The sequence below is a fragment of the Hypanus sabinus genome, chromosome 7 (genome assembly GCF_030144855.1).
Source record: "Hypanus sabinus isolate sHypSab1 chromosome 7, sHypSab1.hap1, whole genome shotgun sequence".
NCBI lineage: Eukaryota > Metazoa > Chordata > Chondrichthyes > Myliobatiformes > Dasyatidae > Hypanus > Hypanus sabinus.
This window is the reverse complement of record NC_082712.1, coordinates 35,400,389-35,425,778: the sequence shown is the minus strand read 5'-3', so window position 1 is coordinate 35,425,778 and position 25,390 is coordinate 35,400,389. Positions and strand designations below refer to the sequence as shown.

At 39.9% G+C, this 25,390-nt stretch overlaps 1 protein-coding gene across 1 annotated transcript in view; it reads left to right on the top strand.

The window, feature by feature from the left end:
- Positions 1-1,880: 1,880 nt before the first annotated feature.
- The window catches only part of jmy (junction mediating and regulatory protein, p53 cofactor), a 108,834-nt gene continuing 85,324 nt past the window's right edge, over positions 1,881-25,390 (top strand). Inside the window, exons 1-2 of the mRNA XM_059974462.1 lie at positions 1,881-3,162; positions 20,698-20,871. Of these exons, the coding sequence (XP_059830445.1) occupies positions 2,332-3,162; positions 20,698-20,871 (1,005 nt within the window). The 5' untranslated portion in view covers positions 1,881-2,331. The remainder of the gene's footprint in view (positions 3,163-20,697; positions 20,872-25,390) is intronic.

The window sequence follows — 25,390 nt, the reverse complement described above, 5'->3', positions numbered from 1 at the left end:
AACAAATTTGGGATTTCACAATCTTCCATAGAAGTTGGCCGATGACACAGTAGGTGAGTAGTTTGAGTAGTATCACTTATGCAGGCCTTCTATGTGCTCCCATTGCTTGAACTCTGGGTTATTAACATAATCACCAATGCTCCTTCTGCCCTGTGCTCATCTGCCAGAGGCACCCAGGAGTCAGTGGGAATGTTACACTTCTTCATGAAAGTTTTAAGAACATCCTTGAAATTTTATTTCCTCTCTGTCAGCTTCCCAGACAGGTAGAATAGACTGTTTGTTTCAGGAGTCTGGTGCCACACATGCAAATGACCTGGCTTGCCTAATGGATCAGACCAAGACTGACTAGGACCGCAATACTGGACTAGCACGGTTTAGGAGACGTGGATTAGCTTATCCTTCCTGCGAAGTTGGGGGATTTGTGGAATTAGTATTGGTGGTATTTTTCCAGTGCTTTGAAGTGCCCGGTAAAGGTCAGGGTTACTAGCACCCAGTGGACCAGTTACATGGGGCTGAAGGATCATGAAGGGACTAGCTGTCTCTTGTCTCACAGTGCTGCAACGCCAATGTCAAAACATCTGAGAGCCTGAACTGTGAACGCAGAGCATATACAGCTCTATCGCTTGTTGGATTATTCGCGAGGATCTTTAACTGAAGAGTTGAAGCTGCCTGTCTGTATACCGTTGAACACTAGCTATCAAACGAACTTCAGTTGTGAAGTTGATCAAGATGACCAGACGCTCTGCTTGGGTTCATACATAAAGGCTGGCATCCACCCAACCGGTAGACCCTCGATTGATCGCTCGCTCTCACACATACACAAAGCACATGGGGTCAGGCACGTGAGTCCAAGCCCACTGCTTCCCTTCCAGCTTCTCGTAGGGTCACTGGTTGCATACCGAGTCCACGTACCTAACCCCAGCTGCAGCTCCTGCCCAATGTCCTTGGTTAAGGACGCCCAAGTTACCACACCAGTTGCATACCTAGCAAACCTTCCCGACGTCCATCCCCGCCCCCAGACCCACATTTCACCAACCCCTCTCCCACACACCGAGCCCATATTTCTGAGACCCCTGTCTGGTCACGTTCAGGGACTCTCTTCCACCCATCAGAGATTTATTTATTAGTGCTACGTTTGCTGGGCCCTTGGCATTGTGAATGATCCCTTCCATCTGTCCAGCAATCTCCTTGGTCCACTACCATTAGATAGGAGGTACCGCTACATTAGGACAAGAACTGTTAGAATGGGAAACAGCTTCTTTCCCCAAAATCGTTTGACCACCCAACTCTCATTACACATGAAGCGCCTGTAGAGTTATACTGTTTACTTCTTAGCATGTGTCGTAAATACATCTTATTGTTTGTTAACTTACTTGCGGTAATATTACTTTGTGTTTGAGCCATATGCACCGTGTTGTGCACCTTCGTCCGAAGGAACGTTTTTGGCTACATATATGTGTGTGATTGAATGGCAATAAACTGAACTTGAACTTGACTGGCTCACTGCGATCAGATGATTAGGATAAAAATACATTAAACGCCCGGAAACTAAATCTGTTCCGTGTAAAATACCACTGCAAATTACAAGGCTCTGAAGGATATATATAACTTCCTCAAGTTCAATAGTGAAGGCTTCGGGTGCATTTTGATTTCACAACCTGGCCTTCTCTCATTGGATTGGCATCCACTTCTGAGCTTATTCATATTGCACAGACCCTGCTGCCTGCGAATCCCTTCTGCTCGCAACGGCGCTGCGCATTGTCAGCCGGCGTTGCTCCGCCTCCGCTTGTGCCACAACAGCCCCGACGGTCACAAAGAGCCTCATTGGAGCGGCCGCGGGCCACGTCACCGCTGCGCGCTGACGTCAGTGAGCATTTCAGGAGAACAACATTGAGGCTGGCGGCGAGGACGCGGAGCGGGGTGGCGTGAATGTCGGGCATCGCGGCGGCGCCTGCGGGCTGGGGTCGGCGGGTGCCGATCCGCTGAGCGACGAGGGCCGGCAGCGTCGGGGTGGGCTACGAGACGCGGAGCCGAGCGCCGGCGCGTCGGCTTGTAAACAGATGCTGACACGTGATGTGAAGAGTCCGCATTGTTTCGGAGATCTTTCTGGAGAAAGACAACAGCCGGGCAAGGGATTCCGTCGTGTTCGATCCGCGGCGCCGGCGGCCCACCGACAGGGCCGCCGCCGATCTGAATGGTGGGGCACTTTCGGCTGCAGGGAGAAGGAGGAGGAGGTGGAAGCGTTCCGATCAAGATGGCTGGTCCAGCTCTAAACTTTTAACGGATGTGGATCTTATTGCCTTTATTTTCAAGCCTCCGAGGGGATAAACGATGTCGTTCGCCGTGGAAGACAACCTGGAGTCCGACTGGGTAGCTGTTCGACCCAACGCCTTCGACGAAAAGGAAAAACACAAGTTTGTTTTCATTGTTGCTTGGAATGAAGTGGAAGGAAAGTTTGCCATAACGTGTCATAACAGGACGATTCAGAGGAAGAAAATTGGGGCCAGGGACCATTGCTCAAGAGGGGAAGAGGAGACCCAAATGCCACAAGAAGTTTCGGTGCGGAGCCCAGTTCGAGGGCCTGCGGGAATAAAGAGTCCAGCTCGAAAGGGGGTTGGGGTCAGAAGACCAACTCGAGGAAGGACCAGTAGCAAGAGTTCATCTCCTGGAGAAATTGGGGCCAAGAGTCTAGGGGCTGCTGAGATTAATGTGGAGGAGGGCAAAGTGGTAGATTCTGCTCTTAATCAAGTTACTGAAAAAGTGGACAACAGGGTCCAGGATCAAGATAAAGATAATGTAGTCCCAGATGACAGCAGTTGGGCTGGACTGTTCTCCTTTCAGGATTTGAGGTCTATCGACCAACAACTTTGTGCTGTAAATTCAGAGTTGGAGCCTTATTTACCAGTATTTCCTGAGGAGCCTTCAGGGATGTGGTCAGTGCTGTTTGGAGCCTCCGAAGTGATTGATGAAGATATGGATGTGCTTTGCTTACAGCTTCAAGTTTATCTTGGCCATGCTCTGGATATTTGTGGATGGAAAATTCTCTCTCATCTCTTGTTCACTGAAAATGATAACCCCGATGAATATTATGAAAGTCTGAGTGAGCTGAGACAAAAAGGATATGAAGAGGTACTACAGAGAGCAAAGAAACGATTACAGGAGGTGAGCCAACTTGAAACTTTGATAAGCTTTCTTGTAATAACATGAGTTATCTTAACAGTTTCATCAAGCCCACTTAAATTGTTGGATTAATAATGATACTGAAATAGGATAGCATTGACACCCTTCCCCTACCCCTTTTTGTACAAGGTCGATTTTTAATCTGGTCAGAAACAACCTGCTATTTTTCAAGATGAGTTTGGACCTTTTTAAAGTTGTCTATGCTAGTCAGTGAAAACTGATCTGAGAGAAACTAATAAAGTGGCAGTGGACTTTGTATTTGACAAATTGGTTTACTTGACAATGGCTAACAATGCACAATAAATCCTATTCATAGAGGCTAAAATTAATTCCTTATTAAACCAAAGTTTTGGACAATCAAGTACAACATGGACACCTGAACTTTTAGAATTCTTTTGTTTTAGACTTTTTCCTCCCCTCCATCTGTTGACTTCTGAAGAAGGAATTGTGATCTTGAAGTTCAGCACTTGTGCAGACACCTGCTATGTCATCATAATAGCCTGAGGCTGATATTGACAAGTAAAACCAGCTGGTTCTTTCCATCTGTGAAATTTGGGTTAATATTTTTTTTAACTGGAAAATCAAAAATCACGTCATACAAAAATGAAATGATATACTGCAAACACTCAACAAGATGCATGACATCTGTTTGAGTTGATGTTTTAGAAAACCTTCAAAAATCAAGGATTCTCACATCCTGAAATTTGCAACTTAATTCTTTACAAACTAAATCATTTCACTGTCCCATAGTGTTTTATTATCTTGTTCTGTTTGGATTAAACTCAAAGATTATATTTGTGAATACTATATGATTTGTGGCAATTTTTTAAAAAAGTCTTGTACTAATTGCCATGCAGTCTTAGTCATTTTTGAACCAAGGCTATTTTTAATCTTAACCATTAACGTTTTAATAAATGTGGGTTGGTACATCCATTTATTTGCTTTTTTATATTTGCTATATTTGTAGAACTGGATCATGTTCATCTTCAATTTCCTCCTGTCTACCAACTGGGGAAGAAAAATACTGTTGAAAATTTTTACAATTAATTAGATTTTGCTCCTAGTTGGAACACTTAGATTGTGAATCTTTGAAATTATCTACTTAGAGGCTGAGTAGATATCAAACTGATAGATTTCTGAATGTTTTTGAAACAAGGAATATAGGGATGGTGCAGGAAAATCGTGCCATGGTTGAAGCCCAGTCATGGTTTACCTTGATGTGGACTGAGCAGGCTTGGAGGTTTGAATGACTTAGATTTACAAAGATGTTGCCTCGATTGGATAGCATGCCTTATGAGAATAGGTTGAGTGAACTTGGCCTTTTTTCCTTGGGGTGACAGAGGATGAGAGGTGACCTGAAAGAGCTGTATAAGATGATGAGAGACATTGATTGTGTGGAGAATCAGAGGCTTTTTCTCAGGGCTGAAATGGCTAACACAAGAGGGCACAGTTTTAAGGGGCACAGTTTTAAGGTGCTTGGAAGTAAGTACAGAGCGGATGTCAGGGGTAAGTTTTTTAAGCAGGGAGTGGTGAGTGTGTGGAATGGGCTGCTGGCGATAGTGGTGGAGGTGGGTACAATAGGGTCTTTTAAGAGGCTCCTGGACAGGTACATGGAGATCAGAAAAATAGAGGGCTCCGGGTAACCCTAGATAATTTCTCAGGAAGGGACATGTTTCGGCACAGTTTTGTGGGTCGAAGGGCCTGTATTGTGTCATAGGTTTTCTGTGTTTCGACAACTAGCTGCAGCCCCTAAATAGGTTGCTATGTTCATCTAAAGATGGTGTCTGATAGTGTGGGTTATAGTATTATATTAGCGTTCATTTGTTACATAAGGGAACAATAAGTTTCTGAATGTGAGTCTAGGATTCTGTGCTCAAGGCTCTGAAGTTCAGTTTAGACAATAGACAATAGGTGCAGAAGTAGACCATTCAGCCCCTCGAGTCTGCACCGCCATTCTGAGATCATGGCTGATCATTCACTATTAATACCCAGTCCCTGCCTTGTCCGCATATCCCTTGATTCCCCTATCCATCAGATATCTATCCAGCTCCTTCTTGAAAGCATCCAGAGAATTGGCCTCCACCGTCTTCTGAGGCAGTGCATTCCACACCTCCACAACTCTCTGGGAGAAGAAGCTCTTCCTCAACTCTGTTTTAAATAACTGACCTCTTATTCTCAATCCATGCCCTCTGGTACTGGACTCTCCCAACATCTGGAACATATTACCTGCCTCAATCCTATCAAATCCTTTAATTATCTTAAACGTTTCAATCAGATCCCCTCTCAATCTCCTCAATTCCAGCGTGTACAAGCCCAATCTCTCCAATCTCTCTGCGTACGACAGCCCTGCCATCCCAGGAATCAACCTAGTGAATCTACGCTGCACTTCCTCAATTGCCAGAATGTCCTTCCTTAAACCTGGAGACCAAAACTGTACACAATATTCCAGGTGTGGTCTCACCAGTGCCCTGTACAAATGCAAAAGAACATCTTTGCTCTTGTATTCAATTCCCCTTGTAACAAAGGCCAACATTCCATTTGCCCTCTTCACTGCCTGTTGCACTTGCTCATTCACCTTCATTGACTGGTGAACTAGGACTCCTAGGTCTCTTTGCATTTCTCCCTTACCTAACTCTACACCGTTCAGACAATACTCTGCCCTCTTGTTCCAGCTTCCAAAGTGGATAACTTCACATTTATTCACATTGAATGACATCTGCCAAGTATCTGCCCACTCACTCAGCCTATCCAAGTCTCCCTGTATTCTCCTAACGTCCTCTTCGCATGTCACACTGCCACCCAGTTTAGTATCGTCAGCAAACTTGCTGATATAGTTTTCAATGCCCTCATCTAAATCATTGACATAAATCGTAAAGAGCTGTGGTCCCAATACAGAGCCCTGTGGTACCCCACTAGTCACCTCCAGCCAGTCTGAGAAACACCCATTCACTGCTACCCTTTGCTTTCTATCTGCCAACCAGTTTTCTATCCATGTTGAAACCCTGCCCCCAATGCCATGAGCTCTGATTTTACTCACCAATCTCCTATGTGGCACCTTATCGAATGCCTTCTGAAAATCTAGGTACACAACATCTACTGGCTTACCCTCGTCTAACATCCTTGTTACACCCTCAAAAAACTCCAACAGATTAGTCAAGCAGTTTGTAATGATATAATTCGTATTTCCATAAGTACTGCTAACTGAGCTTGGCTGTCTCATGGGCTGTTTATGAGACTGAATTTAGTCTCATTAGCTAACTAAATTATTTTTTAAAAAATGTCTGAGTAAAACAATCTGGAAATTTGAAAAAAATTTGGTTTTTAAAAAAGTGAATTTAGGATTAAGCACTACTCAGCTGTATAAAGAATGGCAATTATACGGCAGTATTCCTCTACTTGGTTGAGTACCCCAACTGCTTTACAGTAGATGCAAACGGAGCTACAGGTGGGAATTACGGTACACGGACTGGTCCTAAAAGGAACCTTGTGAGATTAATCAGATTTTTTTCTTGCAACGTTGACTGAGGGACAAATATTAGCTAGGGTAGTTATAGTACTCATAGCATCCATAAAATACAATTAATTTTAATTAAAATCAGCTTCAAAATGGGAATAACATTATGAGAAAAAAGTTGTGCTGCTTATCAATAGTTTATTTATTAAATTATACAAGGCAACAATGATTTTTAGGTTCATGGTAATGATCATGGGTATGAGGAGCGTTTGATGGCACTGGGCCTGTACTCGCTGGGGTTTAGAAAAATGAAGGGGATCTCACTGAAATCTGTCAAATACTGGAAGGCTTAAATAGAGTGGATGTGGAGCGGATGTTTCCTATAATTGAGGAGTCTAGGTCCAGAGGGCACAGCCTCAGAATAGAACAGAGATGAATAATTTCTTTAACCAGAGGGTGGTGAATCTGTGGAATTCATTGCCATAGATAACTGTTGAAGCTAAGTCATTGGGTATATTTAGGTGGCAGTTTGATAGGTTCTTCATTAGTAACGGTGCCAAAGATAATGTGGATAATGCAGGAGAGTGGCATTGAAAAGGGAAATAAATCAGCCATGATGGAATAGCAGCGCCAGACTCAATGGGCTGAATGGTCTAATTATGCTCCAGTGTCTTACGGTCTCATGAATGTCGGCATAATATCAACGTGCTTTATATAATGAATAAACACTGATGTAGTCCACATCATCAAAGATGTCTATTTTAGATGAACATAGCAACATAATTATGGGCAGCAGTAAGTCATCCAGCCCTCTAAGGCTGCTGAGACGTGAATGTAATCTGAGCCTCGGCACTTGTTTTCTTTAGCATCCAGAAATCTATCCATCTCTGTTTGAAATGAATCTGATGAATTCTACTCAGGCCTTTTATTTTCGCCATTTTATTTATTCATGCATTTCCTTTTCCTATTTGTTCTTGGAATTGATGAAATATGTAGCTTAAAGAACAGCCTTAACTTCAGCACTTAAAAATAAATTAATGGATATGAAAATGGTACCAACACTTCTAGGTTAATGGCTTTCCATCAGAATTGGAGGAAAAATAATTAAGTAACAGCGAGCTGTCTATTGGTGTTCTGTATTGTAATTTCAGTGGTTCTGAAGTTCTTTTGATTTTCTAAAGTTAAGTATATAGGTCTTTTGCTATAGTTAATGTAGCCAAATACTATCAAGCAGCCTTTTTTTATTTTTTAGATTTTAAGTATTTGCAGTTCCTTAAAAATGTGGACATCACTTTTCTAGCAATAACAGGATTTAGTTGTAGATTTTTTTGTTCTTTTACATAGAGTTCATTTTTTTTAAAAAAAGCTCAGCTAGAGACACTGTATTTCATTATTGTGAGGCAAGTGTTCTGAGGCTTTTAAGTACTGCTACTTTTAACTTCAGATAACTGACTCATGCCAGTACAGTGCCTGGCTTTTGTCATTAAACGTTAAAAAAATGGGACTGTAAAAGCTACCTTTTAGAACAATTTGTTGTGTGCTGTTGTGAAGACTGGCAAGAATGTAAGTTCAACATAACTATAGTATGACCAGTGTTAAATTATATTAATCTAAATTCCAGTATGTTACACAGTTGATTAGGAGCAGGCCAGGTTAATTAATGTGTTTGTAAATTCCTAAATGGATGTAAAAACATTTAGAATGTATTATTTGTGTAGGACAAAACAACTAATCTGTCTCCTTAATTACTGCGTAATCTTTAAAAAATTTATCTTTAATTTTTAACTTGCCAATATCCTAGGGTATATCTTTCAGTTTTTCCTGTAAGTGTTTCAGAATTAGTAGATATGTTAGCTTGCACAATTAGCTCAAATATTACAATGAAGATGTAGAGATAGTAACTGTTATTATACATTTGTACATTGTAAAATAATGTTATCAGAAGTTATTCGGGATGCCTTGGCCCAAGGAAAAAATAACATCCCAAGGTTGAATTCAAAGAAAAAATGTTGATGATGCCCAGTCACAACTTGTTGGGGATGCCCATCTAATTTATTTATAATTGCGCATCTATTATTAGGCTGGAATTGGGCACACAGTGTTACTGCGGGGACTCAACTTGCTACCTTTGCAAAAATTAAGTATCGCCTTTTGCCAGCCTTTAACAGTATCTGCATGACATTGATTAATAATGGCAGATAGCAGTGGCAACTGAGGAAAACCAGATACCTTCATTTTGACTAACCCATTTTAATAGTATCCTGTGAGTCCAATCAGCAGAGGGTGAACTGAACTCTTAATACATTGGCTATGAGAACAAGACAGAATTGTGTATGCAGTGATCTGTGAATGCTTCCTAATTCTTTTAAGCTTTTGGCTGTCTGTGTGTTGTTGAACAGTGAAGATGTAGGTTGACAATGTTCAGTAAGTTATTCGCTATTGTGTCATTGGATTCTGTACCACTGATCAGTATTCCCCCATTCTGCCACTCCACTGACACAGAATGCAGGATTCAAATGACTATAGCAACATCTTATTAATGCTACTCAGGGAACACCATCAAATTTATGTTAATACCCAGGTGACGCACCAAACCTAACTTATGCCAGAGTCTGAAAAATCCCTTCCCGATGCCATAGTGTGAGAAGAAGGATAAGTAGCTTTCCAAAGTTTTATATAGAGATGGGAATATGACTGAATATTTGTACAAATACTTACTTACTTTATTGCCACCAAACAATTGATAATAGAGCGTACAATCATCACAGTGATATTTGTTTCTGCACTTCGTGCTCCCTGAAGTGCAAATAAATGCATAGTATGACACACTTTTTATGTTATTTTGTGGTATTTACAATATGAGTGGTGATTGATAAGTTTGTGGCCTAAGGTAGAAGTTTGCGGCCTAAGGTAGAAGGAGTCAATTTTAGAAAACCTAGCACATTTATTTTTCAACATTGTCCCCTCCTACATTTACATATTTAGTCCAAAGGTCGTGGAGCATACAGATCTTGGACCTCCAGAAAGTGTCCACAGATGGGTGATTGATAAGTTTGTGGCCTACAGTAGAAGGAGATGAGTTGTACAGCTCTCGTTATATGCACATGCAGGTCAACTCTTTGATTATGCAGAAAGTTTGAAGTTAATAACTCACCCCTTTCTACTGTTATTTAACTTTTTTCAGCTATCTAATAGGATAGAACAAACATTTCATAGTAATCTTATTGTCCTTTCCCATTACAATTATTTTAATCTTTCATCAATATCATCATTGTTATCATATGTTATTATTTAAGCTGCTTTCAAATTTCAAAATTCATCTTCCTTCCTACCTGCCATGTTGAAGTCCAAATCAAATATTCAACTGTATTTTCTTATGCCTGGATCACATTGCAAATTTCTTCCTTATTCAGACTTGTTATATTTAATAAGCAGATTGATGGTTGTTATTATTCCCCATTTATTGTACCCATCAATCATTTGCTATCATAATCCTTTAAATGCAACATACAGTAAATAATTACAACTTGAATAGTAAAAGTTCCAGTGAATTCTAAACGATGCCTAAATGTGTGCAAAGCAGAGTTGCAATAAATACTTTAGTTCATGGAGTCATCCAGCATGAAAACAGACTCTTTGACCCACAATTCTGTACTGACTGCCAAGCAGCTATTTTGCTAATCCTATTTTATTCTCCCATATTACCAAATGCTCCCAAATTATGCTATTCAAACTACAAGCAAGAAAAAATCACAATTTGAATAACTTGAAGGGCTAGTTGACAACCATGCATGCTAGACCAAACATTTGACATCAGGTTAGGACAAGATAGCTTTGATCTGAAAACTCTTGGCACTAAAGCAGTAATCATACATTAGTGATGACCAGTGTGACAAATATCTGATCTTTCATCTTTGAATAAACACTAGTCAGATCACAGAGTGCTTACAGTTCTTGTTATTTGTCATACTCTACAGGACATCACACTACTGGAAAGAGTACAGAGATTTATTAGGAGATAGCCAGGGCTAGTGAACTATCATTATGAAGGAAACTGTTTAAGCTGAAGCTTTGTTTTACTTCAGATCAAAAAGAGATTGAGGGGATATATAGTGGAGGTTTGTAAAATTCTGGGAGGGTAAGCTGGGGAACCAGAGGGGTCATCAGTATTAGGGCCACAGATTAAAATTAAACACTGGAAGGATTACAGGAAATTCGGAAGAAAAAAAAATCCATCAAACATGAGAAAATCTGCATTTGCTGGAATTCCAAAGCAATACACACACAATGCTGGAGAAACTCAGTGGGTCAGGCAGTATATATGGAAAAGAGTAAATAGTTAATGTTTCTGGCTGAAACCCTTCATCAGGATGGGAAAGGAAGAGGGAATAAGTCAGAGTAAGAAGGTGGGGAGAGGGGAAGAAGAAGTAGAAGGTGGGAGGTGATGGGTGAAACCAGGAGATGGGGATAAGGTGAAGTAAAGAGATGGGAAGCTGGTGGAAGATATAACTGCTAATGAAGGGGGAATCTGATAGGAGATGACAAAAGACCATGGAAGAAAAAGAAAGGGGAGGACCACCAGAGGAAGGTGATGGACAGACAAGAAGAGAACGCATGAGAGGGAAACACAAATGGGGAATGGTGAAGGATAAGTTGGGGGGGGTAATTACCAGAAGTTTGAGAAATCAATGATAATGCTAATGCATTGGCAGCTACCCAGATGGAATACAAAGTGTTGCTCTGCCACTCTGAGTGGCCTTATCATGGCAGTAAAAACTTCATTTATCAAGCAGTGTTGTCAGGGGTTTGCATGAAGTAGCAGTCTAAGACACATTTAAACAGATGTGGACAAAGGACCTTCACTCCATCCACAACAAACAGAAGCAGGTTTATTATCACCAGCATGTGATGTGAAATTTGTGAACTTAGCAGCAGTTCAATGCAATGTATAATATAGAAGAAAAAAAATAAATAAAATTTTTAAAAATATGTAAGGAAATTTATTAGAATATACGTGTATTGAATAGATTTTTATAAAGGGCAATAAAAAACAAATCCTGTATATTAAAGAAGTGAGGTAGTGTCCCTCCCACCTGGCACGTATCCCTGCAAGCGTAAGTGCTACACCAGTCCCTACCACCATTCAGGGCCAAAACAGTCCTTCCAGGTGAGGCAACACTTCACTTATGAGTCTGTTGGGGTAATCTATTGCATCCGGTACTCCTGGTGTGGCCTCCTCTACATCGGTGAGAGCCGATGCAGATTAGGGGACTGCTTCGTTGAGCACCTCCGCTCTGTCCGTCACAACAGACAGGATCTCCTGGTTGCCACCCACTTCAACTCTGCTTCACATTCCCAATCGGATATGTCCATACATGGTCTCCTGTACTATCATGATGAGGCCAAACTCAGGTTGGAGGAGCAGCACCTCCTATATTATCTGGGTAGTCTTCAGCCCCTTGGCATGAACATTGAATTCTCCAACTTCCAGTAATTCCCTTCCCCTCCCTTCCTCCATCCCAGTTTCCCTCTGCTGCCTCCTCCAGCTGCCTATCACCTCCCTCATGGTTCCACCTCCTTCTACTTCACACAGTGCTTTCCCCTTACATTCCTTCTTCACCTTTCCTGCCTATCCCCTCCCTCACCCCTTGACCTTTCCCCTTACTGGTTTTTCACCTGGCACCTACCAGCCTTCTCCTTCCCACCCTCTCCTCACCTTCTTTATAGAGCCCCTGCCCCCTCCCCCTTCAGTCCTGACGAAGGGTCTCAGCCCGAAACGCTGTGTTTGTTTCCATGGATGCTGCCCGACCTGCTGAGTTCATTCAGCGTGTTGTGTGTGTTTCAATGTCTATTTAGGAATCAGATGGCAGAGGGAAAGAAGCTGTTGCTGAATCGCTGAGTGTGTGCCTTCAGGCTTCTGTACCTCTACCTGATGGTAGCAATGAGAAAAGGGCATGCCCTGGGTGCTGGAGGTCCTTAATAACGGACGCTGCTTTTCTGAGAAACCGCTCCTTAAAGATGTCTTGGGTACTTTGTAAGCTAGTACCCAAGATGGAGCTGACTAGATTTACAACCCTCTGCAGCTTCTTTCGGTCTTGTGAAGTAGCTGCCCCCATACCAGACAGTGATGCAGCCTGTCAGAATGCTATCTACGGCAAGTTTTTGAGTGTATTTGTTGACATGCCTAATCTCCAAACTTCTAATAAAGTATAGTCGGCCCTCCTTATCCATGAGGGATTGGTTCCGGGACCCCTCGCGGATACCAAAATTCGCGGATGCTCAAGTCCCTTATTCAACCTGTATCAATGCGCTGGATCTTGGGACCCAGCGGAACCCAAGACCTTATTTAACTTGGCTCAGTGCAGTGGACATTAGGACCCAGCGGCAGAGATCTGAATCCGCAGTGTTTCTGTTCATGAAAATAACATTGACAACAATTGAAAATAAAGTGGAAATAATAAAACGATTGGAAAGAGGTGAAACGCCATTGGTCATTGGAAAAACGTTGGGCTACAGTCGGTCAATGATCGGAACAATTTTAAAGGATAAAGTGAGAAAGTCTGAACCCCAATGAAAGCTACAATTATTACTAAGCAACGCAATAGTTTAATTATTGGGTTTTGGGTTTTTGATCCTCCACATCAACCCGGTATGGTGGAGAGCGCACTGCATAGTGATCTGTCACTAGGTCGAACTTGGGAACTTCCCGGGCCAGGCGCTGAAACATAACGTTCTTAAGTGTTTTCTAAGCATAGAAAGGTAAAACATATACTATATATGAATGCAAACGTTTGACTAACTGATGTTAAATAATACTGGATGTACCTGTTCCGACTTACTTAGTAAGAGAACTTCTGATTTTTTTCAATCCCAATCCACGATAACCCACGCACATCCTCCCGCATACTTTAAATCATCTCTAGATTACTTATAATACCCAATACAATGTAAATGCTATGTAAGATAGTTGTTATACTGCATTGTTTAAGGAATACAAGAAAAAAAGTCTGTACGTGCTCGAACAACAAGTGCTGGAAGAGCACTTCCAGGTTTTTGTGATTTGCAGATAAGGAGAGCCAACTGTATAGCCAATGTTTTACCTTCTTTATAACTACATCGATATGTTGGGACCAGCTTAGATCCTCAGAGATCTTGACACCTCACTCCACTTCTGATCCCTCCGAGGATTGGTATGTGTTCCTTTGTCTTACTCTTCCTGAAGTCTGCAGTCAGCTCTTTCGTCTTAGTGACGTTGAGTGCCAGGTTGTTGCTGTGGCACAACTCCACTAGTTGGCATATCTCACTCCTCTGTGCCCTGTTGTCACCACCTGAGATTCTACCAACAATGGTTGTATCATAAGCAAATTTATAGATGGTATTTGAGCTATGATCAGCCACACAGTCATATGTATGTAGAGAGTAGAGTAGTGGTTAAGCACACACCCCTGAGGTGCGCCAATGTTGATCATTAGCGAGGAGGAGATGTTATCACCAGTCAGTACAGATTGTGGTATTCTGGTTAGGAAGTTGAGAATCCAATTGCAGAGAGAGGTACAGAGCAGTATTTCCTGGTGGTCAACTATTTTAAATCCACTGCCCATTCCCATTTTGACTGATTTCTGAATGGACACTGAAACCATGAACACTACCTCACTACCATTTTTATATACACCCACACCCACCTTTATTTTTCTTTATTATTATGTATTGCATTGTACTACTGCTGCAAAAACAACAAATTTCATGACGTGCTGATAATATTAAAACTATGATACATTTTCCTCTTTTAGTAGTCACCTGCTTGGTTCCTTATTTTGTGTTTGTTTCAGTCTTGTAAACCATGGTAATCAGTGTCAGTAGCATCTGAGGCTTCCATTGCCTCGAGAGAAATCACCTCTTGATGTGATTTTAGTTTGCTTGCCTGTATATTTTGTTCATAATGCGATGCCGAATGATGATATATGATGTATCTGCTGCAGTTTAGCATTTTTATTACACTAAATAATGGCATTACACTTTTTCTAATTACAGTGCCTATAAAAAGTATTCCCCCCCCCCACCTCCCCCGGAAGTTATCATATTTTATTGTTTTACAGTGTTGATTAACAGTGATCTAATTTGGCTTTTTTAACACTGATCAACAGAAAAAGACTCCTTTGTGTCAAAGTGAAAGCAGATCTGTACAAAGTAATCTAGATTATTTGCTAAATATAAACACAAAATAATTGAATGCATAAGTATTCACCCCCTTTAATCCAACACACCAAATCATCACTGGTGCATCCAGTTGGTTTGAGAAGTCACGGAATTAGTTAAATGGAGATCACCTGTGTGCGGTCAAGGTGCTTCAATTGATGTAGTAAAAATACATATGTATTTGGAAGATCCAACAACTGTGGCTGGCTGAGGTGTGGTGGTTGGTGCCAATGGCTGTGAATGGTGTGGGGATATTGGGAAATAGTGTAGGTTCAGTTAGGGGGGAGGATCCAGAAAAGGAACTGCAAATGGAGGGTTCAGGTGAGTGTGGGTTGGCGGGAAGTGGTTGGAATCAAGTTGAATCTAGATCTTGAAAACTGAAAAAGAAACATAATATCGGAATAATTTCAAGTGATAGAGAGGAAGGACGTGATATATTGGGGAAAAGAGGACAGAAGACTTTAAGGTATTGTTTAAATTTGACCCAGAATACCTTTATTTTACCAAACTCATTAAATTAACAGAGTTAAAATTGGCTATAGGGAATATAGATTGTCATTTGTGAAGATAAGAAACAGTATGAGAAGGCATTACATTTGACGACTTTATTTGGCAAAAACAAATTTATTTATTTATTTGGCAAAAATGTAGTATCTATGTCCCCTAATGAAAGTAGATGTATTAAGGGTGTTACAACGGGTGTTCCAGTGGAGATTTTAATAGAAGAGGTTAAATCTCATTTATTGTGAGGCAAGGTTAAGGAGGTAAAGAGATTGCAAGCAGTCAGAAATGAGGAAAGGATGGATAGTTTATCTGTATTGATGTATTTTGATGAGATGAAGCTTCCTGATAAAGTTAGTTTGGGGTATGTTAGCTACAGTGTACAATCCAACCCCGGTTAGATGTTATAAATGTCAGCGGTTTGGGAATATTGCGGCTGTATGTTGTGTGAATCTATGATGATGTAAGTGTGGTGGGGAACATAAGTATGAAACTTGTTAAGGCGTAAAGTTTAATTGTTTTAATTGCAGAGGAGAACATGTTGCAGCCAACAGAGGATGTGAAGTGCTTAAGAACACAGCTGAATTGTAGAGATTGGGGTGAGAGGAAGGTTATATAATTTTTTTTGAGTTTTTTATTTGGACCATCTCTGCAGGTAAAGGTAGGTAAGGTGTATTTGGAGTTCTAGGGCATTAAAAAATGGGACATCACAAGTCTGTTTCTAGCCCTTTATTGTTTCATAATATGATTAGTAATATTTTCTGTGAGGTAGGTAGTGGGGTGGGTAAATCACTTTTTGCAAATGATGGAGCTTTACAGATCAGAGGTAGAAATTTCAATTTAACTGTATATAAGGTGCAATTAGCAATTAATAAGGTCGAACAGTGGGCAAATAGATGGCGTTTTAAGCATTCAGTAGCTAAAGCACGTTGTGTGTTCTGTTAAGATCAATAGACCTGTGCTTTGATTTGAAATTATATGGTCAACTCTTGAAGTGTCAACGGTAAGATTTCTCGGCATGAGGCTGGATAATAAGCTGACCTGGAAGTACCATATCAGTAAAATAATTAATAAATGTATAGGGGCATTAAATATCCTTTGGTATCTATGTGAGTATTCCTGCGGTACTACATGAAAATCTCTGACCACTTATTTGTTTAATTAGATCTGTACTTTATTATGCCTGTGTGGCTTATGGATCAACTTCATCTTCAAATTGAAAATATTTGAATGTGATACAAGCATAGACTTTAAGACTATGTTGTGGTTCAGTAAGGTCATCTTCTGTTTCGGCTTTACTGGTTGAAATGGGACAATTACCCATACAGTTGCGGAGATTGAAGTTGATGTTAACATACAGGATTAATTTGAGGTGGCAAAGAAATGATCACTCTGTTAAGTGTGTTGATAGACTGTTTAGTTTTGGGTAGCTGGGTTCTTATCACACTAGGAATATTGGTTTGCTGAATTATGCAATATGTCCCCTATAGTGTTTTTGGTAACTCCACCTTGGTTTTTTCCCCCAGTGACTTTATTTGATTTTAGGTTGCATGATTTAATGAAGTCCAAGGATCCAGATATGCCTGGTTGGTTCTTCAGTATGTTAAGGAAATTTCTTGTGCTATGTAAGCCATTTTTATTGATGGATTGATAGATAATTTAACTGGGATTGTTGGTGTGGCTGATTTTGTGCCTGAGGTACAGATAACAATAAAGAAATGTCTTACTAACTATCAGTAGATACGGAAGAATTAGTTGCCATCATTTTGGGCTTGCAGTTGGTGGAGGGAATTTGTCCTTGCAAAGTTGTAATTTGTTCAGATTCTTTTTCGGTTTTGATTACTCTTAAATCAGGTCATTCTAGCAGTAGGTCCGATTTGAAGAGCTTCCAGCAGTAAACTTTATTTCATGTTCAAAGTATTGGTTTACATGTCCTCCTCTTTTGGGTCCCTGCACTTGGAGGTGTTGAGGGGAATGAGCAGGTTGATTGGCCAAAAAAAGCTGTTAGAAGTTCAACTGTGGATATAGACCATCCACTTAGCAAATCAGAAGCTAAGGAGTTTGTAGGACTAAGAATTAGGGGATTATGGCTAGACTTGTGGGATAATAGGCACAAGGGGAGACATCTTTACAGAATACATAACACTGTTGGATTGTGGGAGAGGGGTAAAACAAGAAGGGAAGGAATTATATTGTCCTAACTTAGAATGGATATACTATACTTAATTATTGCTTATATGTTGTTGGAAATATCACTCTGGGGTATGTAGGTTTTGTCGTCATTATGAAAAAGTTGAACACATTCTTTTACAACATGTAGCATATAAGGTTGAAAGAAAGCAAATGCAGGCTGCATTACTATTTTGGGGGGGGGTTGATGGTTTCATTTTAAAAACTTTATGGAAGTGACTTTAGTTTAATTCACAATATAGTCTTTCATTTTTTACAATCTATAGGGCTTCTTGGAGTAATTTAGTTTTCATTTGATGAAGAAATAGTAGGGGTTTTGTTTTCCAATTCTCCACCACACTCCAGTCAAGTAATGCATCTTTTAAGTTGGACTGCCAATCGCCCCGTTAAAAGAAGAAAAAAAAGGTGGCCCACCTGCTGGTGAGTCAATATCCTGGCAAAAACTACAACATGAAGACAAAGGAATACTCCAAGCAACTCTGTGAAAAGGTTAGTGAAAAGCACCTGTCAGAGGATGGATACAAGAAAAGTTCCAACTCACTAAATATCCCTTGCTGTACAGTTAAGTTAATCATCAAGAAATGTAAAGAGTATGATACAGCTGGAGCAGGCTTTCCTCAAAAACAATTACCTTGCCAGAAGGGGAATAGTGAGGGAGCACACCAAGATACTTATGACAACTCTGGAGAAGTTATATGCTTTAGTGGCTGAGATGGGAGAGACTGCGCATATAGCAACTGTTGCCCAGGTTCTTCATTAGTCACAGCTTTATATGAGAGTGGCAAAGAGAAAGCCACTATTGGGGGAAAAAAATGCAATGAAATCTTGGCTAGAGATTTCCAGAAGGCATGTAGGAGATTCTGAAGTCAGCTGGAAGAAGATTCTATGGTCTGATGAAACCAAAATTGAGCTTTTTGACCATCAGACTAAAGGCAATGTCTGGCATAAGCCAAACACCACACATCGTTAAATAACACCATCCCTACTGTGAAGCATGGTGGTAGCTGCATCGTTCTGTGAGGATGCTTCACTGCAGCAGGCTCTGGAAGGCTTGAGAAGGTAAAGGGTAAAATGAATGCAACAAAATGCAGGGAAATCCTGGAGGAAAACCTGATGGATTCTGCAAGAGAACTGTGACATGGGAGAAGATTTGTTTTCCAGCAAGGCAATGACTCCAAGCATAAAGCCAAAGCTGCATAGGAATGACTTATAAACAACAAAGTTAATGTCCTGGAGTGGCGAAGTCAGAGTCCAGACCTCAATCCAATAGAGAATGTGTGGCTAGACTTAAAAAGGGCTGTTCACTATTATCCCCATGTAACCTGACAGAGCTTGAGCAGTTTTGAAAAGAAGAATGGGGAAAATTTGCAGTATCCAGATGTGCAAAGCTGATAGACACCAATCCACACAGATTTAAGGCTGTAATTGCTGCCAAAGCTGCATCTACTAAGGACTGACTTGAAGGAAGTGAGTACTTTTGTGTTTAATAATGTAAAATTTACACCAATTTGTAGTAATTTGTTTTCACTATGACATGAAAGAGTATTTTCTGTTGATCAGTGTCAAAAAGCCAAATTAAATCCACTGTGATTCATACTTTTTACATGTACTGTATTATGTATGGGGTTTTTGATACTACTATCAATATACATCTGAAACAGAACCACAGAATACTTACTGAACTGAAAGTATATGCTGATTGTTATTCCAAATGAGCCTACAATGGCTTTTGTCGACTATATACAATGCATTAATGATCTAAGTGAGCAACTGAGGGAAATGTTTGCTGATTTCAAATTGGGGTTCATAGAGATTATGAAAAGGTGTAATGATCATTCAAATTGCTTGGTTGATCAGAGGTAGGAATGTGCTAAAGAAATTACCTTTTGAAGTCATGAAGCTAACAGAAAATGAACCTTAAATAACCAGTTCAGCAAATTGATTTGATATGGGTCTTCAAGAATTATTTGCTGCTTGCCTCTGATCCAGTTAAGTGTCATTAAAGAAACTGATATGATAGCTGGTTTGAAATATTTTGTGCTTGCACATATTCTTGAAGTTTAAATGGCCCTTTGTTGTCTGTCTGTGTTCTTGGTTATCCTACGCTTGAATACATGGTTCTAATCAAAATTACTCTCCCTGTGCTCCTTCACTGAATGTCCAAATTGAATCTTGAACTTCATAACATTTTTGTCTCAATTTCTAAATCTGAAACAAAACCTAGACTTGATTTTTTATTTGAGACAAAATTCTTCTGCCCTCTGCTGTTAATTTGAAACATTTCATCTCATATTTGTTACCCTTAATTTTTATTTCTGGCATGATCTATTCCTTTACATTAAATGTTGTAGTAAATCTTGACTCATCATTGTCTGTTGTTTTACCCAAACATACTGTTTGACAAAGCTGACACCTGATATGTTTGCATCATCTTGAGCAAAGTCGGCTGCAAGTGAAGCAATTGACATTGGTGTACAAAATACAAGTTCATAATGAAATACGGTGTTGTGGCATAATAGCCATCTGTTCTTTTAAGATTTATTAAGGTATTAAGTTGAAGGCATCTGCTTTACATATTTTGGCCTTTAGCTGTCTTGTAGCTAGGAAGATGCTTTTGTTTAAATGGAAAGATGTTTTCCTCCTACTCATGCTCAATGGTTATGCGACGTTATGTCATGTTTAGATTTAGAGAAGACTCATTGTTCAGTTTATGAATCTCGTCAGGGCTTTCAAACATTGGGGGGACCTTTTCTGAATTATTTTCAAAACCTTCAATTTGTTATTTAAACAGATGTTGATTATTATTAATTTTTATTATTTAAGAAGGTATATACCTTCTTTTCTCCTTAATGAACAGCTTCGGTTTTGGTAGGGGTTAGACTTTTCTTTTGTAATAAATTAGTATAGTTCAATATAACTATTGATTAACTTGTATGAATATGGGATAATGTAATTGTTATTATGAACAGATATAATGTAACTGGTAGTTCTTTTTATCTTTTCTACTCTGTGTTCTTCTATGTAGAAACTAATAAAAATATTGGAAAAGATTTATTTTTAAAGGTTTTGTATTAACCCTGGAGTTTGCAGAGGCAAACAACAAACTAAAAGTTATATTTGAGAATTGAATTGGACTGCAAAATTCAAATTGTAACCAAATTCTGATTTGCATGTAGCTGCTGGAGAAACACAAGGTTACAGATGTCATGGTGGAATTGCTAGAACTATACCAAGAAGAAGACGATGCTTATGCTGCTTTATCAGAAGCAACCACAGAACTCTATCAATATCTTCTGCAGCCTTTCAGAGATATGAGAGAACTGGCAATGCTGAGATGTCAACAGATAAAGGTAAGAGTCAAAATTTTAACTCAACTTTGTCTGGATAGTTAGAAATGGGCAGAAGAATGATAATGCTGTCTTCCAAGCTGCATTCAACTTCGGGAGCATGCAGTGAACTCCCAGAAGTACAACGATGCATAAGGAGAGTAATCAAGAGAAAAACCAGATTGTAAAGTGAGTGTAAAATCTCCAATCACAAGTTATAGGATGAAGATCACAAATGAATGCTTTCAGTGAAGAATGAAAGGAAGAGTGAAAGATATAAACAGTGTAAATGAAAGTGAACATTTAACTAGTATCACCAAACAAAACAAAATCATATGTGTTAAATGAGCAAACCTAAAAAGGTTGGAACATAAAGGGTAAAATTGTCATTTACCAAGACACTGTAATACCTATTATATATTCCTTTAAGCATGGATGTACAGAGAATAAACTGAACTAAGCTTCAGAATATTTTTGTTCTGCTTTGAATTCTTGTCTATCCATAGCAGCCCCAGAAAAGTGTCAGCCAATGGCCTTCTTGAATTAATGTAAAGTAAATATGTTGGGAATTCCAAACACAGGATGTCAGAATTCTTAGGACGAACAGAGGGAAGTTGGGGTCCTTGGCCATGGATTCCTCAAAGGTGCAATGCAGCTTTATAGGGTGGTTAAGAAAATATGTATAGTGTTTATCTTCACTAGTTGATGAATTGAGTTCAGGAGCCGGGAGGTAATATTACAGCTCTTTAAAACTCAGGTTAGACTGTTCTTGGAGTATTTTATTCAGTTCTGCCTGCCTAATTATAGAAATGGTGTGGAAGCTTTAGAGAGGGTGCAGAGGAGATTGACCAGGATGCTGCCTGCATTAGGAAGCATGATTAATGAGGATAGATTGAGGGAGGCAGGCCTTTTCACTTTGGAATATAAGAGAATGAAATGTGACTTTATATGTGTATAAGATAAGAGGCATGGATAGAGTGGATAATCAGCACCATCTTCCCAGGGTGAAATGGTTAATATTGAAGGCATCATTTTAAGGTAATTGGAGGAAATTATAAGGGGAATGTCAGAGATAGGCTTTATTACACAGACAGTGGTAAGTAAATGGAACATACTGCTAAGAATGATGGCAGAGGCTAATACATAGGAATGTTTGTCTCAGGTACATGGATGTTAGTCCACTATTGTTCTAACATCCATGTACCTAAGACACTTAGTCCACTATTGTTCTAAGTTAGATAGATCTTAAAATAGATTAAAAGATCAGTCCAACATTGTGTACTGAAATGTACTGTACTGTTCTGTTTTATACTTTGCCTATTCAAGTGCATGTCTAAATATCTCATTGATAATATCTGATTCCACCTCCTTCTCTGGGGGCATGATCCCGATATCAGTCATTCTGTCTAGAAAGAACTTACCCCTGAAATTCCTCTTAAAATTCCTTTCTCTCACCTTAAATCTCTGCCTTCTTGTTTTTGATTTCCCCTTAGCGTGTAAAAAAATTTTTGGCTCTACCCTATCTATGTATCTTATCAATTTATATACTTTTTCAAATAATTTCAGTTTCCTTTACTGCAGGGAAAACAAGCCCATTTTACTATTTGCATCTGTAACTGTGAGGTTTGGCCAGCGTGTGTTTTTCTAGGGGAAGACGGCCTCTGGTCCAGCCAAACTGAGAAATCTCATTTGTGTGGGAGCTGCGTGATGTGTTGCCTGGTTACAAATCTGTACCACAAAATATCAGACAGTACACCATATGCAATTAATCGATTGAACTTTATAAATCTTAATCTGATTATAAGGTTAGTAAAGAAAATAAAAATAAAAAGGGCCCATTTCAATGAAACACTCTAATGAGCACGTTGGAGCTGACAGTTCCGTCCATTCGTTCCCCGTTGACTTCCCTCGTACCCTCACTCCAAGTTCACTCTGTCCAGCAGTCTGCCATCTCTCTCCACTCACATCGTCTCTCTTTATCTCTTGCCGACAAACGACTGCAAATACCTTCTCTCAGACCCACAAGAAAGAAACAACATGCCTCTCATTGGATGGCACACATTCCAAAGCCCCTGTTACTGTAGTCATAACCCAAACATTGCTGCTGCAGAGAAACCATTACATTAGCAGTGAAACCTTACAGCGTGTTACATGTCATTTGTAAAATACAGCATTTGATCTTTTCAGTGTATTATGTTTTCTAACGGCTTTAGTCTGTTCTGTTTTGCATTAAAAGTTCAGGTGGCATTTGTTTTAGGACTGATATTTTGTTTGCATTTGATAGTTTTTCTGTTTGCCAATGTTGAGTAATTGACTTATTTTTCTTTAATTAGAGCAATGATTGACTGTTATAGTTTGATTCTTGTAGACTTAACTAACCATCTGATAATTGTACAGTGGCATGCAAAAGTTTTGGCGCCCCAAGAGATTTGAGCTCTCATAACTTTTACCAAGGTCTCCAAACTTAATTAGTTTGTAAGGGCTATGGCTTTTTCACGTCATCATTAGGAAAGGACAGCTGATGTAAATTTCAAAGCTTTATGAATACCCTGACTCCTCAAACCTTGTCCCAACAATCAGCAGCCGTGGGCTCCTCTAAGCAGCTGCCTAGCACTCTGAAACTTAAAATAAATGATGCCCACAAAGCAGGAGAAGGCAATCAGAAGATAACTAAGCATTTTCCTCAGTTTGTTATGTAATTAAGAAAGGGCAGTTAATAGGAACAGTCGAGGTCAAGTTGAGGTCTGGAAGACCAAGAAAACTTTCTGAGAGAACTACTCATAGGATTGCTAGAAAGGCAAATCAAAACCCCCATTTGGCTGCAAAAGACCTTCAGGAAGATTTAGCAAACTCTGGAGTGGTGGTGCACTGTTCAACTGTGTAGTGACACCTGCACGAATATGACCTTCATGGAAGATTCATCAGAAGAAAACCTTTCCTGCATCCTCACCACAAAATTCAGCATCAGAAGTTTGCAAAGGAACATCTAAACAAGCCTGATGCATTTTTAAAACAAATCCTGTGGACTGATGAAGTTAAAATAGAACTTTTTGGCTGCAGTGAGCAAAGGTACGTTTGGGAAAAGGGTGCAGGATTTCACAAAAAGAACACCTCCAACTGTTAAGCACAGGGATGGATCAATCATGCTTTGGGCTTGCATTGCAGCCGGTGGCACAGGGAACATTTCACTGGTAGAGGAAAGAATGAATTCAATTAAATACCAGCAAATTCTGGAAGCAAACATCACACAGTTTGTTAAAAAAAAGCTGACGATGAAAAGAGGATGGCTTTTACAACAGGATAATGATCCTAAGCACACCTCAAAATCCACAATGGAGTACCTCAGGAGGCACAAGGTGAAGGCTTTGCCATGGCCCTCACAGTCCTCCGACCTAAACATCATTGAAAATCTGTGGATAGACCTCGAGAGTAGTGCATCCAAGGCGGCCGAAGAATCTCACAGAACTAGAAGCCTTTTGCAAGGAAGAATGGGCAAAAATCCCTCAAACAAGAATTGAAAGACTCTTAGCTGGTTACAGAAAGCGTTTACAAACTGTGGTACTTGTCAAAGGGGGTATTACTAAGTACTGACCAGGCAGGGTGCCCAAACTTGCTTCGGACTCTTCCTTTTTTGTTATTTTGAAACTGTAAAAGATGGAAATAAAAAAAGTAATCTTGCTTAAAATATTAAAGAAATGTGTCATCTTTAACTTTATGCCTTTTGGAAATCAGGTCATCACACACACACACACAAAATATATATAAAATATGTGTATATCCCTCATAATTCTGTATACCTGTCAAATCTCCCCTCAAATCTTCTACACTCCATGGAATAAAGTCTTAAACTACTCAACTTTTCCTTTTAACTCAGGCCCTCAAGTTAGAAACATAGAAAAATTACAGCACAATACAGGCCCTTCAGCCCACAATGCTGTGCCGAGCATGTACTTACTTTAGAAATTGCTAGGATTACCTATAGCCTTCTATTTTTCTAAGCAATCCAGGAGGATTTTAAAACACCCTATTGCATCCACCTCCACACATTCACCCCTCTGTGTTTTAAAAAAAAAACAAAAAAACAAACAAACAAAAAAAAACACAGCAACACTTAACCCTGACATCTCCTCTGTACCTACTATCAAGTGCCTTAAAACTGTGCCCTTTTATGCTAGCCATTTCAGCCCTGGGGAAAAGCCTCTGACTATCCATACGGTCAATGCCTCTCATCATCGTATACACTTCTATCAGGTCACCTCTCATCCTGCGCCGCTCTAAGAAGAAAAGGCCAAGTTCTCTCAACCTATTCTCATAAGGCATGCTCCCCAATCCAGGCAACGTCCTTGTAAATCTCCTCTGCACCCTTTCTATGGTTTCCATGTCCTTTCTGTAGTGAGGTGACCAAAACTGAGCACAGTACTCCCAACTGGGTCTGACCAGGGTCCTATATTGATGCAACATTACCTCTCGGCTCCTAAACTCAATCCCATGATTGATTAAGGCCAATGCACTGTAAGCCTTCGTAACCACAGAGTCAACCTGA